Source organism: Dendrobates tinctorius, unplaced genomic scaffold, assembly GCF_039654945.1.
Source record: "Dendrobates tinctorius isolate UK_male_01 unplaced genomic scaffold, ASM3965494v1 ptg000138l, whole genome shotgun sequence".
Lineage (NCBI taxonomy): Eukaryota > Metazoa > Chordata > Amphibia > Anura > Dendrobatidae > Dendrobates > Dendrobates tinctorius.
In genome coordinates, this window is record NW_027361806.1 from 22,586,558 (window position 1) to 22,612,776 (window position 26,219).

The 26,219-nt window shown below is 45.6% G+C and overlaps 1 protein-coding gene across 2 annotated transcripts in view; it reads right to left on the reverse strand.

Moving 5' to 3' along the window:
- Positions 1-26,219, reverse strand: part of PIGK (phosphatidylinositol glycan anchor biosynthesis class K) — a 92,932-nt gene that overhangs the window by 14,408 nt on the left and 52,305 nt on the right. The window contains exons 10-11 of one of the 2 annotated variants that reach the window (XM_073544834.1): positions 18,006-18,084; positions 17,254-17,928 (exon numbers count right to left, since the gene is read on the reverse strand). In XM_073544834.1, coding sequence (XP_073400935.1) covers positions 17,914-17,928; positions 18,006-18,084 — 94 coding nt within the window. In that variant the 3' untranslated portion in view covers positions 17,254-17,913. Of the gene's footprint in view, positions 1-17,253; positions 17,929-18,005; positions 18,085-26,219 lie in introns of those variants that run through there. The other variant, XM_073544833.1, reaches the window with a different exon arrangement.

Sequence of the window (26,219 nt, forward strand, 5' to 3'; positions counted from 1 at the left end):
ACTCTATCAAATGCAGCTGAAAATATATGTAAGAAGTGTCTTAGTCTCTCAGCTTTTATTCAGATGCTTGTTATGTGTGTGGACGCGCTGTCATCCGGTTGACGGGTGGATCCTCGGGAACATTCTCCAGGCCATCCGAACATATAAATGTTCCTATAAGAAGCTTTATAAATAACGTTTAACACGGTGGAAATTCCAGATAATCAGCAGTGAAATGTCAAGTGCAGCCGAGAAGCGGAGAAGCCAACACGGTAAACGCTTGTCGGAGGCCGCTACCTGCATAATGTGGAGGGAACAGAGCGAGAGGCATCAAGGACGTTACTCCACATCTCCTGAGCGGGTGGATAAATATTTGGGCAGATAAAACAAAACTATCTCCTTCCAGATTCGTGACCCCGGGAGACCAGGATCCGACATTTTCTTGCAGCGCACAATACCTTACGAGCCAGATAAGATCTGTGTAAATCAAAAGTCAATTAAAAAAACTCCATAGACACGCTGATCGGCGGCAGGATCTGTAATCTCCGGCCTGTGGAGCAGCAGTAATTAAAAGCTAGGCTCAGATAACGATGGCGTGCGCATTAAAGGGCCGGCGACCGCGAGCAACACCCGTCATCCCATATTGCAGCGCTTAGGGAGGGATCAGGGTCAGGCAATTTCAAGGGTTAACCCTAATCCTAGATTCACAACGAACCCTGCACAATTTTTTCAGCAAATTGCATCAGATTTTCTGCATGATATTTCTGCAAGTCCAATAACCATACACTCATGGAGAATCATGATGGATTTTTAGTGGTAACCAGATTTTAACAATCTCATCCACCATTATTTGCCAAAACCGAAGCCGAATCTCACTGCAGGTTTTAACAGTTTCACTGCAGAACGGGAGAAATGTGCAGGGAAGTTACAGCAAAATCTGCTGCGGATTCAGCAAGAATGTAGCACCCATTATGGTGGAAACATTTTACCTCCGGCATTACACAATCTCTTTTTATAAATATCCAATTTGGATAGAGAGTAGAGAACACATTTGTAGCCCCCCAGCTCTGCTACACCATAGCGAGTAGCTATAAAGAGCGGCTCCACATAGAGATGGCCAGTGAGGCTGTGTGTTACTAAGAGGGTGGTCCGGTGCTGCTCACGCCCGCGGTTTGGGGTGGACGGCGCTGACGACATCACATCTATCCGGCGGTGAAAACGAATTGGAGATGTGCACGATAACGGCTGATTATGTATGTGCCCGAGCAGGATCGTGCAGGTGACATGCGGCTTCACCTACCGATGTCGATGGGAGCGGCTTTGGACAACCCCTTTAAGGCAGCCTATTGATGTCAATGAGAAAGCTGGCATCATTAACGGCTATCTTTACGGTTACGGACTGGGGCCTTCTGTCCAAACCATTGAGCCCCTTTGTGTATGTTCTCCCGTGGCATCTGCAATGTTGGCGACACGTGCTACAGATATCACTGCGGAGAAGGAGCGCCGGAGCCGCACATTTCTCTCTTTTGCAAAGGATTAAAGTCGGACCTAAATCCGCAGCATAAATGGACGAGCTGCAAATCTCCAACTTGCTCCTGTCCGTCTACGCTGCAGATTTATTTGCCCGAGATTTCCTATAATCGCATTCACTAGGCTGGCAGATAAAACGCAGTGAAAACTTTTCTGCATTTTTGCACTGAATGAACTTCGCCCAATAGAAACAATATGTCCGCGGTCTGAAGACACAAGCACTTTATAAAAGGTTCTGCTAGGATCACGGCGACAGGTTAAATAACATTTTCTCTAATGGAGAACATTTGCATGCGAACGCTTTATCCGCTCTCGGCAGGTTAAGCACTCGGCATTTACGGCGCACATTTGCTGCTCATGAGACCGGAGACGTCTGCTCTCCGCTGATTACGGGAGAGCGCGTGTTCAGCCGATACGCTGCCTTTAAGCTGGCGGCGTAGAAGGACCTGTGTGCGGCCACCGGAAATGCTGTTGGAGAGCTAAACTTAATCCTGGACGCCATATTAAAAAGTCACCTTGTGAAGCAGAGTAAAAAAAACAAAAAACAAAACTGTAAAATATTCCAGTGCGCCCCAAGAGCGCTCACAAAACGTCGTGCATCATGTTCAGATCAGAAAACAGATGTCAGAAACAAAAGCTCATTAATTAAAGAACATTAATTACACAAATAACGCCGCCGCACATCAAAGCGCCAGATAAAGGAAGATCCAGGATCACCTGCTGCTCGGAGCGCATCAGACATGACGTCCAACGGCACGGAAACAAACCGATGGGTAGAAAAGGTTCCACAACTCTCTCATATCCCCAGCTTCTGTGCAGGGAAGGAGGAAGGTGAGCTGTGACCAGCATCTATTACCTTCAATGGAAGACTGTAGTGTGCATGCTCTGTAACATGTACTCGGCTCTCTGAGCAGGCAGGGTGTGGAGGTGAGCTGTGACCATCATTATTATCCCCCACTGGAGTGTGTTGTGAGCATGCTCTGCGATCTGTGCAGATTTCATTGGAGAGTATGGAGATGATCTGTGATCAGATATCTTCCATCGCACTGTATTGTGGGCAAGCTATGCAGGAGTACTGTGTGCATGCTATGTGGAAATGGGATTGCGCAGGGAGGTGGAGCAGGTGTGCTGTGATCATTGCCTATTATTTTCTATTGGAGAGTGTTATGGGCATTATCTGTGCAGAGAAGAGGAGGAGATATTTTTCGCAATGTTATGATCCTACGTTGACTCCATCCAGTTCTTCCTTAGGTGATGTATGACTCCGTGTGATGAAAATTAAATTGTGGTCTTTGCTTCCAGTATATACTGCACAAAAAAGTGCTAAAAAGTGATACGGACGGAACAGCCTATAGTGAGGGCTCAGGGACGGAAATGTATTGACTTTATTTTTTTAAATGTTGAGACAATAAAAGTCTAAAAAAAAGAAAAAAAAAAAGAAAATCTATATCATCAACTTTTATCATTAAACTTATTTTTTTTTTTAAAAGGTGGGAATCTCAAAGATTTTCTGTAAGGACAAGAATCCCAAGGCCTCTGCGGTATATTCCCCTGTTAGGGTCGCCGGATCCCAATTAACCAGCAGCGCAGAATTTCTTATGACCCTGTCTCTTTAAACAAACAAAATGTACATGTTTGCCCCTTGAAAGTGCAGATGACATCTCAATAATGCGGACACCCAGCGGTGTGCGAGTGCGGCTCTTGACACTTGTTGTATCGCGTTCTGCGGCAGAAACAGACATTAATTACAGTGTTCTCTGGGATGCGACCATTTTAGAACTTGTGACTTGTGGAGGAAAAATTGAAAAATTAACATAATAGGCTTTTGACACTTTCCTGCTTAAGCAAAAATTAATTCTATCTCCCAATTTCTGCGCAAAGTCTTTCTAATTTCTCTAATCTGAAGTCCCCGTGGGAGGGAGCGCGATGCTTTCAAGCAGCTCTTCCTTTTTTTTTTTTTTAATTATGTGCTTTATTTGATGGAAGACTAAATCACTAAGCCTCCCTTTGTGCTTCTTTCAGGCGTTCTCACTGGAAATAAAAGTTAATTTAAAGCAAATGAAGTTTTTAGACGGAGAATATATTATGTTACATAAAAGAATAGCATTTGTACAGAAACTATTTTCTTTCTTTCAGGCCTTCCCTGGTTCGTCGTCCCAGCATTGCTTTTCCCTGGACACGTCCGCGCTTACGGCTCAGTTGGGACGGGACGAAACGGTTCTAGATGTAAAAGGGGTGAAACATTGTGTCAGTGCGTCACTGAGGAGCGACGGACCGAACTCATCGGCCGGAGCGCTCCTCTTACCACATTACATACGGGGGCGCTGTATCTCCGGTCGAACAATGTACCGTTAGCGGAGTGTTACCGATCAGTAAGGATCATCATACGAGATTGTGGAACATTCACACAACCGCGCACCTGATAGTACGGGTCACAAGACGCACAGTGGGGCAGTAATACGTATGAGAAAATACGGTTATTTAATTAGTACGCAAGACCGATTTCCCAGCGCAAACGTGATCGCAAAATCAGCGTTACCATAAGCTTAGCATTAATGTCTCTGTTAAAGGGGTTGTGCACTAGCATCTTTCACAAGGGCTGTCGCTTCTAAAGGTTTGGTTGTTCAGAAGCACGTCGCTCCCTCTTCCTCCTCCCAGCTTCCCGCTTGCTGGGGGGCAGCACGCTCCTGAATGACTGACAGTTTGGACCCGTGGTAAGGTTGCGCTGTAGGTCTGAACTCTGCACACACCCATGCTGCGAGTCTCGTGATTTTCCTCTGTAGCATGGGAGCAGAGTTCACTGGAGCCGACAAGATCCAGCCAGATTCGGAGGAGCATTCTAGGCTGTACGGGCAAACAGATTCTAAGCGCTGCGCCCTACTTGCCTGGGAGACCGACTACTGCTGATAGACTGCAAAGGTGGCCAGTAACTGAGGCAACGAGCAGCAAACTATAGAATTCAAAAGCCCTCTTTAAGAGCAAATAGAATCTCTAATACGAGATAAATTACAAAAAGTATCCTGCCTTTTGTTTCGCTTTTTTTTTGTTCTCCTTCCAAGCAATTTTACCCATTTAGGATTATGAGATCTTCTTTAACCCCTTTGTGACCGGGCCAAATTTTTGAAATCCTACCAGTGTCACTTTAAGTGGTAATAACTCTAGAACACTTTAACAGATCGTATTGATTTTGAGATTGTTTTTTTTCGTGACACATTGTACTCTATGTTAATGGTAATTTATGCCAATAATTTCTGTTTATTTATAAAAAATATCAGAAATTTGTCAAAAATTTTTAAATATTAGCAATTTTCATACTTTGAATCCATTTAATCCTGACAGTCATATACATAAAATAGTCAATAAATAACATTTCCCTCATGCCGGCTTAACATCAGCACCATTTTTAAAATATCCTTTTATTTTGTTAGGATGTTAGAAGGTTTAAAATTGTAGCAGCAATTTTTCATGGAAATTTACAAAACTTACTTCCTGGTGACTGGGGCAATTATTAATAAATTGTCGTAAGGTGACAATCTGAAAGGTTTCAGGATTTATTAATTATATGGAGGAAGGACATTCAATAGGAATGAAGGGCACCGCGTCAGCATTTGATGCCGTTTCCAGTGGACAAGGCAGGTCTGACAGACCCGAGACTTTTTACCCCAATAAACAACCACTACTGGGTAATATCTCTAATAATGTCCAGATACAGATTTTGAATTTGTACATTACATAAAAAACAAAAACACAAATAAAACTATAACGTGGCTCCAAAGAGAGTCTTTCATCTCTCCCAAGCAGCCGCGCTAGTTGTCCTTTTCTTGCTCATCTTCATGAGGCATCATCCAGCACACGTGCACTGCAGCGAGGTGTATGTGCCTCCAGAGCCGACTAGTGATGACATGTCAGCCAGAGGGACCCTCAATGAGGCCAGAAAAGGACCAGCCAGCGTGACTGCTCCGGAGACAGCATGAAAGACATATATAGATGAAACACATCTATATTCAGCATTAATTGGTAAGCAGCGTGTATCGAGTTGAAGCTTTAATCACTTGATGATCTCTTCTTCACATCTCAGCAACATATATTTGATGGTCATTGAAGAGATTCCCAGACAGGACAGACCACCGACAGACCACCCAAGAACCTAACACATAAGAACCTATACCGGTGTTGTGTCCTGAGCACAACATAACCCGGTGCTGGTGCATTGGCACCCACATAATTCTGCACTGGCTTTGCCTTATAAAGCCCATGCTCTGTATTTACTTGATTGGAGCAGCGTTGCGGTTCCCTGCACAGCAGCGCTCCCATCCATCTTGTGCAGAGGGCTCCTCGGACGCTTCATTCTCTGGACTCTTAACTTCTGAATTTCAGACACCCAGTGATCATCCTAGTGAAATGCCAAAGCAAAGCTGTATGTCTGGATCAGCGGCACCGACATGCGGCATTGGTGCAGTGAGGAACAACAAAGTTGGATAAGCGGGATAGCACAAAGAACAGCAAAAAATGAACAACTGGACTGTCCTGGAACAGCAGAGCTGGATATGATAGAACAAACAAGTGGAATAGTGGAGCCGAGAATGAACACAGACATCTTTAAACAGAGCTGAGTACACAGAAAGGCAACTTGAAACAGCAGGGCAAAGTATGCAGAGAAGCACTTTGGTATAAAACAGCCAAGTGTGCAGTATAGCAGAGATGGGTTTGTCAGAACACACACTTTGGAAGATATGCAGCAGAACCCAGTAAATAAGCAGACCTCAATAAGTGCTGTGGCATAATATCCCAGAATGTAGTAACAAGCAAGGACACCGAACTACCCGAATACTTAGGAAACATATTGCCTCCTGAGCCAACTGATAAGGACTCAGTCAGCTGTGACCCAAGGCATGAGCTGGCTTACCATATTAACCTAATGAGCAGATGGAGCCTACCGCCAAGGAAGGATGAAGCAGAGTCCAGCTCTGAAGCCAGGACAGGTGAGCAATATGCAACAAGTGTAGAAGCTGACGGAACATGCCAGCGGGGAAGGAGAAAGCACAGCCCAGCGATGGAGCCACGACAGGTGAGCAATGCCCAACGAGCGTAGGAGCAGATGGAACTTGCCAGCGTGGAAAGAAACATAGGCCAGCTCTGGAGCCAGGACAGGTGAGCAATGCCCAACGAGCGTAGGAGCAGATGGAACCTGCCAGCGTGGAAAGAAACATAGGCCAGCTCTGGAGCCAGGAGAGGTGAGCAATGCCCAACGAACGTAGGAGCAGATGGAACTTGCCTGCGGGGAAAGAAGTATAGCCCAGCTCTGAAACCAGGACAGGTGAGCAATGCCCAACGAGCGTAGGAGCAGATGGAACCTGCCAGTGAGGAAGGAGAAAACAGTGCCCATCGGTGGAGACGAGAGAGGTGAGCAACAGCCAACAAGCATAGGAGCAGACTGAACATGCCATTGAAAAAAGCAGAGCACAGCAAGAGAGCTGGGACACGTGAGCAATGCCCAACGAGAGTAGGAGCAGATGGAACCTACTGCCGAGGAAGGAGGAAACAAAGTCCAGCTCTGGAGCCAAGAGAGGTGAGCAATACCCAACGAGCGTAGGAGCAGATGGAACCTGCCAGTGAGGAAGGAGAAAGCAGTGCCCATCGGTGGAGACGAGAGAGGTGAGCAACAGCCAACAAGCATAGGAGCAGACTGAACATGCCAGTGAAAAAAGCAGAGCACAGCAAGAGAGCTGGGACACGTGAGCAATGTCCAACGAGAGTAGGAGCAGATGGAACCTACTGCCGAGGAAGGAGGAAACAAAGTCCAGCTCTGGAGCCAAGAGAGGTGAGCAATTCCCAACGAGCATAGGAGCAGATCAGATAGTACCTGCCATGAGGAAGGAAGAAAGAATGAAGAGCCCTTTGCTAGCGCCACGACAGGTAAACACCTACATTTAAAACTCAGTGTTAGGAACGGCGGAACGCACTAAATAAATAATAAAGTGCGTTCGCCGCTCGGGGTCCACCGTGCAGAAGGTGTTAACACTGCTGCTAATTAATGGCAGACGCGCTATATGGCGGTATAATGCGCATGGGTTCAACGTCACCCGACGTTCGCAGAGCGGACTCTGTTAACCCACAGAGGCGCTGTAACAAACAAACACCGAGCCTGTTAGACTCACAGGTCTCAGCGAAATTGCACGCACGGTATTAGGTCACAGGACACGGGTCCAAGACAGGGGACGGTGTCCGTCTAGACCTACCGTGCGTGTGGCGTCGCTACTGCGGACGCCGGTAAGTGCTGCTGAATGCAGCTCGGCGGCAGACACAGCCGCTATGCAATAGTGCCGTGAGAGATGAGACACCACTGGACGCTAGTGTAGAGGTGCAGTGTGCACAGTGGCCTATGGCTTGCCACTGACTGGCGCTGACTCTTTCTATAGTTCCCTATCCACATGCGTAATATCAGAGGGAGGGGAATCTTAATAAGTCAGTCACCAGAATCATACATCCATCACCATTCACACATCTAGCAAGAAGAGTCTATACCAGCGCATGGCCGAGTGGCGCCATGAGGGCCTTTTATAGCCGTGCGCTGCCAGGACCTTCCAGATCTCTGAGATGGACCAATCAGATCTGGAGAAGGACATGAGCATGTGACTCCCGACCTCCAATGCGAGATCGTCTCGTGAGCATGCTCAGTGGAGCGGCAGAGGAACTTAGCCTTAGGAATGACTTAATGCAGAGCAGCATGTGAGGCTCTGGATTCCTGTTGCGTAGCTGCAGAAATCCGGCGCCTAATACTCAGCTCCTGTATACCTAGAAAAAGCTATAACTGAGCCTATTCTACTCTGGCCAAGAAATGAGGTTTCCAATGTAGGATGAGGAAAAAATCACCGCAGAAGTGGTAATGGCAGCTGTACTTGGTTTCTCCAACTTTCCCAGAAAGAGACGTGCAAATACAATTTTTCAGAACATAGCAAAAGTGTAAGGCTTCTTTTCCCCCCCAACTCTTAGAAGTCTTCTTTAATATCAGCATATGTCGTTGCTGCAGTCACTTTATCGCTGCACGGTGCAGGTTTTGTAAAAGTCACCAGTGCAGCGAGCACATTCCCAGTATGGTAAGTGAGAGCAGCGTAATGAAGCACGTAGTTATTAGTTCATTACGCTAAATATACAGCTTTGACATTTCATGCGAGCGACACATGGAAAGGTTACCCGACGTTTTCCTCTTTGTGGCGATGGCTTCTGGGGAACCATTCTGTGAAGAATCCTATTTACTTATATCTGGCTCCCCGCAAACTATTTCATCGCTCGCACTTGTTGTGGGCACTCCATGCCTCCAACGCTGTTTAATTCATTTAGTCGGAGAGTTCGGCAAAGAGACAGAATTCTTAATGTGACATTTACAGGCTGCTGGGTCATTTACAGCTCTGAGACACGGCGGATCACCCGCTAAACGAGGAGCGGCGGGGCCGGGTGCACAAGAAACACTCCATGTCTGAAATCACAGATAGCGGACACTTTATTTTTGTTATATAAGGGAGAACTCTGCTGTTGGAAACAGCTTATTGCTAATCCAAGTAAATGTTGAGTAAATGTATCTATCACTTGCATTACTCATCTTCTACTGATTTCAGGATTTAGGAGGCTTTCTTCTCCGCTCATGACTGAAGGTAAATTCACACTTCTGATGGCTTCCTGTTCCACCCCCCACTTCTGCCCGTGGGAAAGTTCAGGGCCCCGCCGGGGGATAACCAGGGCCCCGCCGGGGGAAAACCAGGGCCCCGCCGGGGGAAAACCAGGGCCCCGCCGGGGGAAAACCAGGGCCCCGCCGGGGGAAAACCAGGGCCCCGCCGGGGGAGAGCCGATGCGATGCTTTACTCTAAATTTTGTTATAAAAGCATGCAAAATATCCAAAATTACAGACCGTCTGGCGGTCACACATATAAACGGCTATCTCGCAGGACCGTACGATTGTTGTGTGTGTACATGGATCTTTCAAATCTCTGACAGATGATGTTGGGAGAAGGAAGGACTGAGCATGTTGAATTTCACTGCCTGATCCTTTAATAAATTTAATTGGGGGCTTGCAGAGATAAAAAAAAAGAAAAAAATACTATACTTGTGAGATCCAGCTTCCTCAGTGCCCCTGTCCTCCTGTGATGATGCACTTCTACCAGCAGCAACGAGGAAGATGCAGCTGTGGAACGACGCCGCTGGTCTGACCTGTCAATCATCAGGAACGCAGCATTGCCCCAACAAGAAGGGAGGCAGAAGAACACTGTGCTCATCATGGCCTCCTTTAAGGCCCCTGTAAAGACCCTCTGCCAAAATAGGCACTGGATTATCCCAGGAAAATCAAGAGGGAGGGAATCCAACTGGCCGTCCTCTTCTCCCCCGACATCACTTGTTGGAGGACACTCGGGATACGCCCCAATACACAGACTGTCGTACGATACGACAGATATTGGTGGGTTCAGACCACCTTCTCGGTGTAAACCCTCAGACTATTTCACATTCTTTTGTGAAGCAAGAAACATTTAGGCCAGCCTGAGATCTTACGATTGCCCTCAGGGGGGGGCAACAAGACATGAACATAGTCCAGGAAAGAAAAATGGGCCAGTTACCTTAAGACAACATCCACACATATGAAAGCATAGGACACGGGGATGTAACAGAGGAGTGGGAGAATGAGGTCTGCTCCCCAACATTGCTAATGGCATGGGACCCCAGCTGTGGGAAGATCCAGGATCAGTAAATCCGGGGGGTTGACCTGTTTTGTGGTTGTCCCACCTTATTTCAGAGAATCAGGTATCTGGCATTTGGGGGATGAATCACTAACGGCCAAGAAAAGGGGCTGAACATTAGAGAATCATGGCTGCTACAACAGCGCCACACCATTCTGCAGGCTTTGTGTGGTACTGCTAAACCGTGGTACATGTGGACGGTATCAGGGAACAAGATGTGGACAGAACCTTTCCACAGTCCCAATGAAGGACTTACACTCCGGCCTCTCCCTATTCAAAAATAGGTGAAAAATGGAAACGACAGACTGCAATCAACACAGCAGTTTCCCTTTAGGTACATGTCCCTTTAATTAGAGCACAATGCTAAAAAAAAGGAACAAAATGAGGCATTATCCACCAGTAAACAATCCGTCCTGCCCTAGCCAGAAACTGTCCAAGGGTATATCGAACTATCCTCAATGACAATGAATATCCAAAGGGCATCCAGCCCGACTGCAACTTCTGATAAGTCCCATTATCTCGGCTCATCAAGCGCAGTACATTGGCCCTCGGCCACCAATGAAGTTAATTAACCTAATTCCCCAACCTTTGCCTGCATCTATTAAAGAACCAACAAAAAGCAAAAAAAAAAGCTCAAAAGGGAACATCTAACAGCGGAGACTGCAGTAATACTGAGATTACCAGGCAGATATGACATCTCAAGCGGCACAAAGCGACCCCTATATCACCAGAGACGCTTCGACAGCCAATCAGATCCACAAAGATCCGAGAAATGGATAAAATATCTGCGAGGTTTAGTGCAAATGTCTGATAGGCAAGAACACCCTTAATAGGCATTTTACATAGATACTAATACACAAAACTGATCTTTATAAAGAGTAACTTATATTACATCCAGTATTATACCCCAAAGCTGCACTCAGTATTTTGTTGGTGCAGTCACTGTGTACATACATTACATTACTGATCCTGTACTGATCCTGAGTTACATCCTGTACTATACTCCAGAGCTGCACTCACTATTCTGCTGGTGGAGTCACTGTCCACATACATTACATTACTGATCCTGAGTTACATCCTGTATTATCCTCCAGAGCTGCACTCACTATTCTGCTGGTGCAGTCACTGTGTACATTCATTACATTACTGATCCTGAGTTACATCCTGTATTATACTCCAGAGCTGCACTCACTATTCTGCTGGTGCAGTCACTGTGTACATACATTACATTACTGATCCTGAGTTACATCCTGTACTATACTCCAGAGCTGCACTCACTACGTACATACATTACTGATCCTGTACTGATCCTGAGTTACATCCTGTACTATACTCCAGAGCTGCACTCACTATTCTGCTGGTGGAGTCACTGTCCACATACATTACATTACTGATCCTGAGTTACATCCTGTATTATCCTCCAGAGCTGCACTCACTATTCTGCTGGTGCAGTCACTGTGTACATTCATTACATTACTGATCCCGAGTTACATCCTGTATTATACTCCAGAGCTGCACTCACTATTCTGCTGGTGCAGTCACTGTGTACATACATTACATTACTGATCCTGAGTTACATCCTGTACTATACTCCAGAGCTGCACTCACTACGTACATACATTACTGATCCTGTACAGATGCGGAATTACATCCATAGCTGCTGATACTACAACTCCCAGCACACCCTGCCAGCCGCAGGCTCTCTGACTTCCATATAAAGCAGCTGGTATTATTCCCCTGGTCTCAGAGTTGGGTTATCAGTAAATCACCAGCAGAACAATGGCTGTGGTGTGATGTTCGCTCCCATGACCGTTTAATATTTATTCCTGCTATTTGCGGCACTGTGGTGGGCTCGTATATCACGCCATATCTCTCCTAGGTGTGAGGTGCCCACTCCTGGCATTAATACAAGTTGACTCTGTTCAGCCTTTAAATCACTTTTTTCTATGGTGATAGCATGGATGACTTATTGTGCCGCTCTCCGCTCTTCATAAATCACAAGAATTGCTCAAAAGCTGCTTAAATAGTGAACGGGACAATTTGTGCTGCACGGAAGAGACTGGAGATTGTAATAACGGATATTTATGTCCTGTACAAAAGCCTTGTATTACAATGAGCGCGACAGCATCAGACAAAGGGCGGAATGTGATATATCAGTCATTGTACAGGAAGGGGAGGAGGTGAGCTGTGACATCACCTATTCTCAATGGTGGATCCTATGTTATATACTGTATATAGAGGTGTTATCAGTTATTGCAAAAGGGGAGGAGGTGAGCTGTGATACCACCTATTGTGAATGGTGGATCCTGTGTTATCAGTCATTGTAAAGGAGGGGGAGGTGAGCTGTAACATCAACTATTGTGAATGGTAGATCATGTTTTATCAGCTGTGCACAAGTGTGTTATCAGTCATTGTATCTCCCTTTTCCCGCTCTCTGACCACAACCTTGTTTCCTTCTCTGTCAAGAACTGTCCCCTCACTTGGGACACCCCCACTTACCACACATGTAGCAATACAGGCACCATTAACACCCAGAAGCTTATGGACAATCAAGCCTCATCTTTAGCTCCCATCTCCTCCCGCTCCTGTCCACTACAATAACACACTGCAGATCGCCCTGGATGAAGCGTGGGCTGCTACACGCAGAAAGACCCGACCCAGATGACGGCGACCCTGGCACACGATGCAAACACGGTTTCTTCAGCGTTGTTCAAGGTGCGCTGAGCGTCGGTGGAGAAAAATCACTTTTAGCAGAGAAATTCATCCACTATAGGTTCACGCTCAAAACTAATAACTCTGCGCTTCATCTGTCTTGGGGTCATATTTGACACAACTTTTCTTTATTCCCTATATCCGATCACTCACTCGCTTGTGTCACCTGCATCTTAAAAACTTCTCCAGAATCCAACCTTTTCTCACCTTTGAAACTGCTAAAACTCTTACTGTCGCTCTTATTCACTCTCGTCTGGACTACTGCAACTCTCTACTGATTAATTAAGAGGGAGACCAAACTCTTTCCTCTCCAATCTATCCTGACTGCAGCAGCCAGGGTCGCATTTCTGTCCAGCCATTTCACCGAAACGTCCACCTCGTGCCAGTCATTACACTGGTTACCCATTCACTACAGAATACAATATAAACTCATATCTCGCCCACAAAACCCTCCACAGTCCTGCACCACCCTACATGTCCATCCTCATCTGTCTGTCGCCCTACACATTCTCTCCGTTCTGAAACCTGACCTAAGTAACATTCTCTATAATTCAAACTTCGCACCTCTGTCTCCAAGACTTCTTTCGTGGTACGCCAGTTCTCTAGAATGCATTACCCCAGTCGATCCGAAAGTTATCTAGACCAAACACATCTCCTTAAATGAACCTGTCACCTCAACTCACAAACCTAACTCTCCCTAATTCCTTCCTTCTAAATATTACTCAAAATCTGTTCCCTCCTATTCATCTGCCTCCACACCCTTCATACACATGATAACTGTACCTGATAACACACTGGCTGATCACCGGATCCTGCAGCTTTGTATGAAATTCCCTTTTTATTACGATTGCTGGATATGAAATAACAAGCACTTTTCACCCATTGTGTCACTTACCTTGTATTGAATTTATTGTCTGTATATGTCCTCTCTTAATTGTAAAGTGCTGCGGAATATGCTGGAGCTTACAAAATATTATTATTGTACAGGAGGAGGAGGTGAGCTGTGATATCACCTACAGTGAATGGTGGATCCTGTTTTATCAGCTGTATATAGAGATGTTATCAGTCATTGTACAGAAGGGTGTTATGATTGAGTCACCGTAGGAGGCAGACACAAAAATAGAAGCTACATCCAGAAAACCAGAGAAGTTGGCAACTATCAGATTGCAGACCCCTGAACCTATCAACACAACTAGCAGTAGCCGTGGGGGGTTCCTACGATGCCCTAGACCCCTCGATCACAGCCGGAGAATTACATAGGCCTAAAGAAAGAAAGGGGAAATCTAAACTGCCCCAGAGCAGACCCCAAAGTAAAAGGCAGCCCCCAACATATAATGACGGTGAAGCAAGATGAAAAAACACTCACACAGATAGAAAGATAGGCTGAGCAAACGATGGGGCCCAAGCTAGCTAAACAGAACAGGAAAGGAAGGTTGCTGTCTGCAATCTGCCAAAACCCTACCAAAGACAAGCCAACAAGCTGATATGAAAAAGACCCTGAAGCAGCTAGGCTTCAAAAACTAAATCAGCACTCAGGTATTTTCAGAAGACAGAGCTAAAGGAATTCAGCACACCCCAGCAGGGAATGGCAGAAATCCAGAAAAACAAAGCAAAACAAAGTCTAAGCACAAATGCAAAAGGCCGAGCAGAAAACTTAGCTTTAGAGGAGCAGGAATTCAGACTGGTCTCCAAGGATCCCAAAGAGAAGTCACCCGCAGGGCAGAAGGGCGTCAGCAGCATTATATCCAGTCAGTAACTCCACTCAGCCAGTCATCATCATCAGACTCAGGTGTTTGATAATCAGGCTCACTACCTTTCTTTACCAGAAGAGGGAGTTCCTCGGGCCTCAGTAGTGAAGGGGAAAATGAACTCACAACAGGAGGGAGGAAGAGGTGAGATGTGATATCACCTACAGTGAACAGAGGATCCCGTTTTATCATCTGTATCTGATATAGGTTGTCATTGTACAGGAGGAGGTGAGCTGTGACATCCCCTATAGGGAATGGTGGATCCTGTTTTCTCAGCTGCATATAGAGATGTTATCAGTCAGTATAATTCTGCCTGTGCTAAGAGAGACTGCTGTGAAGTGGTAGTTTTAGTACAGGAAGCGTCAGTCTAAGGCTATGTTCACATGTCCAATACCTATCAGAAAAGTTCCAGCAGCAATCCGTTGGCAAAAATTTTTGTAGATAACTTTAGATTGTTTCCCAAAGAATGATCTCTGCTGGATCTGGTTTTTAATTACATTGAAGTTTATGAACAACGGATTCATTAGTCATCTATAGGCTTCCATTCTACTGGATCCAGCAAGCAAAAAAAAAAAAAAACGGATCCATTATAAATGGGAGAACAACTGTTAAAAAAAAAAAAAATGGATCCAGTGGAGATGACTTTTTTGCCAATGAATTGCTGCTGGATCGGTTCTAACGGATCATTACTGGATATCAGCACATAGCCTAATAGGAGTCAGAGCGAAAAAAAGAATTACAGGATTTTTTTTTTTATACAAACCGCAATGTGGAAAAAAAAAGTTATTATGTCACTCCATCGTATAAAGTCTGGAGATGATCTTACGCTTCTGAGGTAATATACAAATAGCTTAAATAACAGAAAAAAGATACACATGGATACATCAGCAGAACAAAAAGTCCTGCACACGACACAGCGGTTGCTATGGAAATGGGATCAAATGAAGCGATGTCTGGCGAGATGCATCTCCGACAATAACCACAAGTTTATCTCGTCTGGTACAGAATATTTCTCTGCTCGTCTTCTGTGTTCCGGGCTCTGAAGCCGCCAACAAAGGAGGAACAAAAACCCGGAAAAAGTCACTCGGCCCCGATGGCTACAAGTGTCCGCACACCGCCTACAGAGTGTGCATGGACGAGTACGACACGTCAGGAGACTGACAGTGGGGTCACACTATGGGATGTCAGGAGACTGACAGTGGGGTCACACTATGGGATGTCAGGAGACTCACAGTGGGGTCACACTATGGGATGTCAGGAGACTCACAGTGGGGTCACACTATGGGATGTCAGGAGACTCACAGTGGGGTCACACTATGGGATGTCAGGAGACTCACAGTGGGGTCACACTATGGGATGTCAGGAGACTCACAGTGGGGTCACACTATGGGATGTCAGGAGACTCACAGTGGGGTCACACTATGGGATGTCAGGAGACTCACAGTGGGGTCACACTATGGGATGTCAGGAGACTCACAGTGGGGTCACACTATGGGATGTCAGGAGACTCACAGTGGGGTCACACTATGGGATGTCAGGAGACTCACAGTGGGGTCACACTATGGGATGTCAGGAGACTCACAGTGGGGTCACACTATGGGATGTCAGGAGACTCACAGTGGGGTCACACTATGGGATGTCAGGAGACTCACAGTGGGGTCACACTATGGGATGTCAGGAGACTCACAGTGGGGTCACACTATGGGATGTCAGGAGACTCACAGTGGGGTCACACTATGGGATGTCAGGAGACTCACAGTGGGGTCACACTATGGGATGTCAGGAGACTCACAGTGGGGTCACACTATGGGATGTCAGGAGACTCACAGTGGGGTCACACTATGGGATGTCAGGAGACTCACAGTGGGGTCACACTATGGGATGTCAGGAGACTCACAGTGGGGTCACACTATGGGATGTCAGGAGACTCACAGTGGGGTCACACTATGGGATGTCAGGAGACTCACAGTGGGGTCACACTATGGGATGTCAGGAGACTCACAGTGGGGTCACACTATGGGATGTCAGGAGACTCACAGTGGGGTCACACTATGGGATGTCAGGAGACTCACAGTGGGGTCACACTATGGGATGTCAGGAGACTCACAGTGGGGTCACACTATGGGATGTCAGGAGACTCACAGTGGGGTCACACTATGGGATGTCAGGAGACTCACAGTGGGGTCACACTATGGGATGTCAGGAGACTCACAGTGGGGTCACACTATGGGATGTTAGGAGACTCACAGTGGGGTCACACTATGGGATGTCAGGAGACTGACAGTGGGGTCACACTATGGGATGTCAGGAGACTGACAGTGGGGTCACACTATGGGATGTCAGGAGACTGACAGTGGGGTCACACTATGGGATGTCAGGAGACTCACAGTGGGGTCACACTATGGGATGTCAGGAGACTGACAGTGGGGTCACACTATGGGATGTCAGGAGACTGACAGTGGGGTCACACTATGAGATGTCAGGAGACTCACAGTGGGGTCACACTATGGGATGTCAGGAGACTGACAGTGGGGTCACACTATGGGATGTCAGGAGACTGACAGTGGGGTCACACTATGGGATGTCAGGAGACTGACAGTGGGGTCACACTGATCACATTATGGGATGTCAGGAGACACGTGGGGTCACAGTGATCATATTATGGGATGTCAGGAGACATGTGGGGTCACACTGATCACATTATGGGATGTCAGGATACATACAGACACGAGGGGTCACACTGATCACATTATGGGATGTCAGGATACATACAGACACGAGGGGTCACACTGATCACATTATGGGATGTCAGGATACATACAGACACGAGGGGTCACACTGATCACATTATGGGATGTCAGGATACATACAGACACGAGGGGTCACACTGATCACATTATGGGATGTAAGGATACATACAGACATGTGGGGGGAGGGGGGGTCACAAACTGATCACATTATGGGATGTCAGAAGACATATCAACACATGGGCTCGTACACTGATCAGGGGCCATGACTAAGTTCCCTCCTTTGATTTTCGTGGTGATTGTTCCTTTTGCCCGAGTTGATTGATGATTTTGGTTTCCACTGACCGGTGATTATGAATTACACATTTATCCGGAAAGTTTTTTTTTTTAAGCTGAATTTTTTGTGCATCAAAATCCGACGTGCGATTTTTAATGTTCCTTGAATAAGTTTTCGGAGTCCTGCACTTCGTATCAGTGATATAAAAACTGCAAATAAAATTTACTTGACCAGAAACTGGGAAAAGCGATTTCTAAATGCAGATTGGCGGACAATAAACTCTTACCTGATGTATAATGTCAGACACGGACAGTTGGTTGGCGTACGCCACCTGCTCCGTCATCGCAGACTCCACAGGGAAATCTCTGTAATAAAAAAAAAGGACAGAAATCAAACTGTGAAACTTTAAGGCATAGGACAAGTCGCGTTATACAGGGTGGTCCGGTCATGTCTGCTGTGGCGTCACAGCCTGACCAGGAAACACCGGGGCTTATCTGTCACCGCGTCCCCTTTTAAGAGTAAATTCACAGCAGATCCGGGAGCATTCAGCCTTTACTACTTCCTACATCATAATATTTCCCATCTGCAATACGATCCGCTAAAAGCAGCAAAACACTAAAAATAGAACATAAAACACTCCGACCACTTGTGTCCACAGATGAACAATTCGCAGTCGGAGAGCGTGCGGTCACTACACACGACACGCTCCCCTGTGCTGCCCGAACTTATCCGCTGGCATTTCACAGGTCACTAAGTAACAGCTGGATATTGGGAAAAATGTCAAAAGTCATCAACGCGGCAAAGAAGCTGCAACAACATTAAAAGAAACAATATAAAAACACATCACAATAATAACATAATATCCACGGCCGCATTCTGGCATATAACAACAGTAGTCAGAGGGGATGTATGCACACAGCACAGGATATACTATATACAGCACAGGACATACAACGTATACAGGGATGCTCCCCCTAGTGGTGGCTGCAGACAGGATCTTATGTATCTCTGTATACAGGGAGCTCCCCCTAGTGGTGACCGCAGACAGGATCTTATGTATCTCTGTATACAGGGAGCTCCCCCTAGTGGTGGCCGCAGACAGGATCTTATGTATATCTGTATACAGGGAGCTCCCCCTAGTGGTGACCGCAGACAGGATCTTTTCATGTATCTCTGTATACAGGAAGCTCCCCCTAGTGGTGACCGCAGACAGGATCTTAACATGCACCTCTGTATACAGGGAGCTCCCCCTAGTGGTGGCTGCAGACAGGATCTTATCATGCATCTCTGTATACAGGGAGCTCCCCCTAGTGGTGGCTGCAGACAGGATCTTATTATGCATCTCTGAATACAGGGAGCTCCCCCTAGTTGTGGCTGCAGACAGGATCTTATGTATCTCTGTATACAGGGAGCTCTCCCTAGTGGTGGCTGCAGACAGGATCTTATCTATCTCTGTATACAGGGAGGTCCCCCTAGTGGTGACTGCAGACAGGATCTTATGTATCACTGTATACAGGGAGCTCCCCCTAGTGGTGGCTGCAGACAGAACCTTATGTATCTCTGTATACAGGGAGCTCCCCCTAATGGTGACTGCAGACAGGATCTTATCATGTATCTCTGTATACAGGGAGCTCCCCCTAGTGGTGGCTGCAGACAGGATCTTATGTATCACTGTATACAGGGAGCTCCCCCTAGTGGTGGCTGCAGACAGAACCTTATCATGTATCTCTGTATACAGGGAGCTTCCCCTAGTGGTGACTACAGACAGGATCTTATCATGTATCTCTGTATACAGGGAGCTTCCCCTAATGGTGACTACAGACAGGATCTTATCATGAATCTCTGTATACAGGGAGCCCCCCCCTAGTGGTGGCTGCAGAGAGGATCTTATGTATCTCTGTATTAAGGCGCTCCCCCTAGTGGTGGCTGCAGGCAGACTTACATTTCTTGTTTAGTTTTAAAAAAAAAAAAAATAAGTTCTCCAAACAAAATATAATCTAATATAATTAGTAGACCTCGTTAATGCGTTTCTGTTTTTGGAGGGGTGGAAGGATAGAGCAGACAGTGCGACAGGCCGAATTACTGCAAGTAGACACTTAGGTTACTGAGCTTCGCCTACAGACAATTGACACCTGGATTCTCAACAACTCAATCCATAGTGAAGTAGTTTATCATCGCAGACATTTGAACACTCCAGCAAACAAAAGTATCCCCCAAGAATCAATTTATCCAGTGATATATCCGCCAAGGTTCAGCTTATCCTATAGGCACCGGGCTCGTGTTCTGTTTGCTCTCGCTTCTGTGCATGGAGCCTAATTAAAAGCCGACATAGTCACATAAACAGCCTCATTAAATTGTGTGCTTGAAAGCAAACCACGTCAATAAAAGTGTATAAATCCATCCCTTATGGTTTATTAGAGGAGCAGCAGACGGGGGACACATTCATACAGTTACAATTTATTACCGGCGTATGGGCCACAGGGTTTTATGCTGATTTTGTTCCATTTTACGTGAACACTAATTTAAATGTTCGGAAGTGCAATTGTTTAACTTTTGGAAGTACCAGAATAAAAAATGTCAAACTCAAACATGGAAGAACTTCAAGAGCTTCTCTAGAACGGAAATATTAGGGTCAAGGTTTGCTGAGGGCCGTGATGTACCTGTCAGACTCAGACATGCATACGATTTACAGCCAGGGTGGATAGGAGGCTTGGACTACTTTCCATCACACTGTGCCAGTGTTTACCTGCAGTCACCACTAGGGGGAGTTCACTACATAAGGATCTGTGCCCTTGAGATCAGCACTGCCTGTACAGATCCACTTAGCTCCCCCTAGTGGTGACCAAAGGCCGCCAGTATATTATCATGTAACAGCATCTGTAACTAAAATGCCTCAATTGAGAACAATATATCAAGCGTTCGACGTACCCAATCTTCTTTTCCCCAGCATCATATGGCAGGGGACATACAATAAGTTTGTCGTCGAGTCCCGCCATAATAGTCAGGTTTAGATAACGTTTTTCCAAATGGTGGACGTTCATGCACCTTCCACAGCTGTCAGCCAAATGCTTGTGACCTCCACATACACATTAACACTCTGTAAAGGCAAATGTGCATGCGTTTTCAGTGCGCAGAGGGAATGAGCCTCTGCCAGGCCGCTGTTGGCAGCTTTTCTTTCTTAACGGGGTTGAAAACTACTGGAAACCCCCTTATGAATAGTTTGACTGTGCATCCTAAAATAAAAAAAATAATGTATCTCCCGCGCCAATGTCAGCGCTGTGTCCCTGGGTGGCCACATGACATAATAGCTGCAGCAGTTGGATAACAGTCAGCAGCCGCTGATCGCCTGCAGCGTTCTCTATTCCATCAGATCAGAATTTACTGAATGCTGGAGCTGATTCAGGCACTAGTCGCCCACTAGGAAGAAGACAACGGCGACATTGGAGGAACAGTGCCAGCCCGAGAGGTAAGCAAGACCAGGTACGTGGACTCTGGATTGGTACATCATCTTTTCCCCTCTAATGGAGACTGTTGGAAGGACAGTGCTAGAGCGGAGGTGGATTTCAGAGGTAGATATGCCCTTTTTTTATATTATAAGCATCCCTGGCAACTACTAACTTTTAAAGACCACCCCTTTAATGTAGCCACACTCATTAGACTAATGTTGATTGTTCAAAATACCCCTTTGACACGTGAGCGATGAACATGACTGTACATAGGTCTGTAGAGAAGCTGTGTACACACAAGTATCTGAAGATTCCTATGTCTCCACGGTTACAGACTACGTGTTATTTGTGTGTAGTCTGATCCTGCTGTCATATACTAACTTTGTCCTGAGACTTTAGGGGTCTCTGCTGCTTGTTAACGGTAGGTCAGAGTCACTTACATAAATAGTATATATCAGTGAGGAGACTTGTGCAATGTCTTGTGTAAATTATGAAAAAGGGACGACTACACAGGTAGAAAGAGAGAGAAAGAGAGGACACGGGGAACACCCACTGAGCACTGAACTTGCAGGAACCGCAGCCGAAACCTTACTCCAGGCACAGACACGCATATAACCACGGCAAAGCAGCAGATACATGTCATGTACATGAACTTCTACATTAACTGGACTCATAAGCGCCCCCCTCCACTGTATGGTGACATTCAGGTATGTCAGTTTAATTCTGAATTGTTCTGCCGGATGCCGATTTCCTGCCGCATTGAAGTCGCTGCGTGTTTAGCCTCATGTATTCATTCTCCTTATAACACTCAGATGGATTTGGTTTGGGGGGGGAAAAAAGGCCCCTTTTATATGTAAAATACTGAGCAGCCTCCGACTGATCTCATTGCCTTGTGTTATATTATTAATGGAAGCAGCCATCATTGAAGTGTATTAGGTGGTTCAAAAATAGGAATACCTGGGGGGATTCTATCTGTGCTAAAGCCTCATCGTGGCTGATAAATATCTGCTGTAGCAGGAAAGTCTGAGAACTGCGCACAAAATATGAGCTAATTACACAAACATCTTCTGTGCGGAATGGGAAAAACATGGCCGCTTTCTATCATGTGTAGCTGTAGTACCATCTGCCACCTCATGGACAAGTGGCGCTGTTTAACCCATTTAATATAAGGAATTGTACTGACCTTTTTTTTTTTTTTAACTTATCGTAAATACATAGATTTGCGTCTGGTTTTCATAAAAAAAAAAGTTACACCTTTTGGCTTTAAGCTTCCATGATTATTGTTATTGCTGGCTGCAGAATTAGTTAATTAGTGCAAAATGGCACGAAAGCCGCAATTTAGTTAAAGGACACATTAATAATTTTAAAAAAAGGACTAAAAACCCAAACTTTTATTAAAGAAAAAAGCAGAAAAACGACGAATTAGGTCATCAAGCAGATATTTCCTGTTTTCTGAAGCCTCATTGATGAAAACAGCACTTTGTATCACCTTTTCTTGAGTTACAGCTTTAAAATCCAGAGCAGCGTTCACAATTCTGCAGACTGAACGGTGTAATGGAAATCTATTAACTACTGAAATATGTGGTCAGGCAGCGTCATGGTGCTGATACTATGCAGACATTGGAAGCTCTGGTCTTTGCATCAGTTGTGACCCAGAATGGATCCTGGCTCGGCTCCTAAAATGGGTCCGTGAGCTGCTCCCATCACTGATGATGCACCTGTCGGGCACAAGCCAGAAGTGCAGCTGCCAGGAGCGTTGGTGAAATGGGAAGCGCTTCACAACTACAAGTGAATTAGTAATTGCTATATAATTATTAGTGATGAGCGGACCCATGGACGTTCGCGTTCTGGTACCCAACCTGAACTTTAGTCCATAGTTTGGGTCTCTCCCTCTATCAGACTTCCGGGAGATGTCTGTGTTAGGCGTTTAGCACAGACAGTAACTGTCCGGTATGAACCCTTTACGTTTGAGTTCGTTCATCTCTAATAATTACACCTGCACGACTATTTCACGGTTATCCTCATACTCACAGTATTTTTACACAATTACAGTATCAGCATATCTATTGTCAGCAGAAGGATTCTTTTTTGTACTTTTTGTCCTTTTTCCTCTCCATTTTCCCTTCGAACATCCAGAGCCACATAACTGAATGTGCCGTCCCCATGTTATGGGCTAGATCTACATATCACAGCAGCACCCGGCTTCTACTGAGTGCTGCAAGCCCCTCACTCTGCTCTCCTACATCACACTACTAAATAGTGTGTGCAGCATGTAACATTCCACAGGTATAGACCATATATCAGTTCTTAGTAGATCAATGCATTAATGAAGATGTTTTATTCCCCCTTTTTCAAACATTTGCTCATTTTCATCCATGTTATTGTTCCTGAGTTTCAGTATCTGTTCGCAGACACAGCTGTGCAGAATCTAGTCAGCCTGACCTGTCGTGCTTGCGGTGCAGGAGTATTAGGTCTTGCAACTAGTATGTGCACAGTTGTTTCTATATAACGAGGGCAAAGCTTCAGCGCAGGAGCATGCAATACATTTTGGCGCCTTTGCTTATAGGGGGTATCACATCTTTTTGGTTGTGCAAAGATTTTACTGGGACAACACACATCGCTGGATGTCGGACATACTGCGATCTTTGTTTTGTTGGTGATCAGAGGAATCCCTTGTTATTTCTAGATCTCTTCTCCATTGTCTGTTTCACTGAAGGTCATTACTAACTTGTATGCTACTGCCATAAAACACATCCAGCGCTTAGATTGCCCCTGATAAAGCCACTGCTGGTGGCGAAACGCTAATGGTCTCAGTTCTGTGCCCTTCCAGACACAATTGGCTTTATATGCATTTATGTCATCTACTTAGTGCCCCATCTGCTTTTCTGCTGAAACTTAGCATCAGTCCGCCTCTGTACCTTTATATACCTGTCTAGCCATACAAAAGTTTTTTTCTACATGTAAATTATTATTATTTCCAGTTTTCCATTTCTGGTATTTTAGTGTTTTTCTTTGGATTTATCCTGAATGTAGGACCATTGATTTTGGAGAATGTAGAATGCTCTGTGGTGAATTTTATATTCTACCTGGGCAAGCTGTTGTACACCCTACTGAGACTTTTTACAACATCTGTGATGCTTTTCTACATCTTAATACCAATAAAGATTTACTCTTTTGTGTTCGGGATTTGCAGTTCTGGTTTCCGGTTGTATAGTTTGTGCACTTTCTTTACCAGCTCACATTTTCGGTATTTCATAGTACAGGGGTTGTGCACATCTGTTTGAGACCGGGTGCAGACTAGTATTCGATCTCGCCGATGTTTTAGGCTGTGTGCCCACGTTGCTTTTTTTAAGCGTTTCCGCAGCGCTTTTAGACAAGAGTTTCTGCTGCGGAAACGCTTAAGAAAAGCATCCAATGTAATAGAATGGAAAACGCACATGTGCTAATGGTGCGTTATTTTCCGCTGCGGAAACGCTTTGCGTAAAAAAACACAGCATGTTCATTAATTGTGCAGAATCGTATGCGATTCCGCATACACACACTGTAATTGCAAAAACGCATAGGAAAACGCATGTCAAAACGCTTGACAATCGCATCAAAAACGCGTGTCAAAAAGCGCATGCGTTTCTGCTCAGGAAAAAAACGCTACGTGGGCACATAGCCTTATTCTAGAAGATAAAATGTTTGGCCACTACCAATAAACGAGAAAAAACCTTTGTCTGGTAAAAGCTGCAGAAAATGACATTTCTGCCGAGCAGCCTCCTCCCTGCTCTTGTACTTGAACCTCCCGCTGTCTTGAAACACATTCGGCCACTTGAGTTCACTCGCTGCAGAGCTGAACACTTTTCCTGGTTTCTTCTTTGAGAAAAGCGAGATGTATTTGCAACAATCTGAGGGTTTAAAGCTTCTTGAGTGATCAGAATGGGTTTACAGAAGCGGGAGAATGGTCTCAGCCCTGCAGACGTGGCCGCACTTCACATTCCCAGAGGATTCATATCCAGTCCAACAAAGCAAATATTGTATCACAGACTAATTTAATCTGCACCAGTAATCATATTTTACAATTTTCATCAGCTGCTAACCTTCATATCTGAATGTGCTCTACTCATCTCTAATCTGGGATTCAATATTTACAGTCGACAGATTGATGAGGGCATACAAATGTGTGGGAAGATCGGGTTGTGATTACACTGAACGCAAGAAATCATTTACTGTATATTATAAATTACAGTCTACATGCAGTCACCACTAGGGGGAGCTCCCTGTATACAGAGATACATGATAAGATTCTGTCTGCAGTCACCACTAGGGGGAGCTCCCTGTATACAGAGATACATGATAAGATTCTGTCTGCAGCCACCACTAGGGGGAGCTCCCTGTATACAGAGATACATGATAAGTTACTGTCTGCAGCCACCACTAGTGGGAGCTCCCTGTATACAGAGATACATGATAAGATTCTGCCTGCAGCCACCACTAGGGGTAGCTCCCTGTATACAGAGATACACGATAAGATCCTGTCTGCAGTCACCACTAGGAGGAGCTCTCTGTATACAGATATAAATTAAACATCTCTTCGCAGACACCATCCTTTGCAAAATTTTAAAGGCAGTGTAAAGCTAGATGGGAGGGATATAATACAGTGCTCCGCCTAGAGGCAGTTGCAGGTAGTGTCACAGCAAGCAAAGCTTTGGTCACCACTTCCGCCACGTTTTCGGCCTTTATGATTAGAGATGGGCGGACCCCTGGATGTTCGGGTTTGGCCGAATAGTTAAATGAAAAAGTTTGGGTTCGACTACAAGAACAGAAACCAATCCCGATTCACTTAAATGGGGTCCCAAACATCAAGTGTTTGTCACGCTGTCATTTGCATTACTGGCGCTCATACAGCCGCAGTCATTTGACAGTGTGAGCTTGCAGCTATGATCGGAGGTGTAAATTTTACCTGCAGTCACTGGTGTCGGCTGATGGGACAATTGCTCCCATCACCGCCTGCTGCCGCTAATAACAGCGACAGTGTGGCAGCTGATGGGAGTATTCATCAGCTAGAGCCT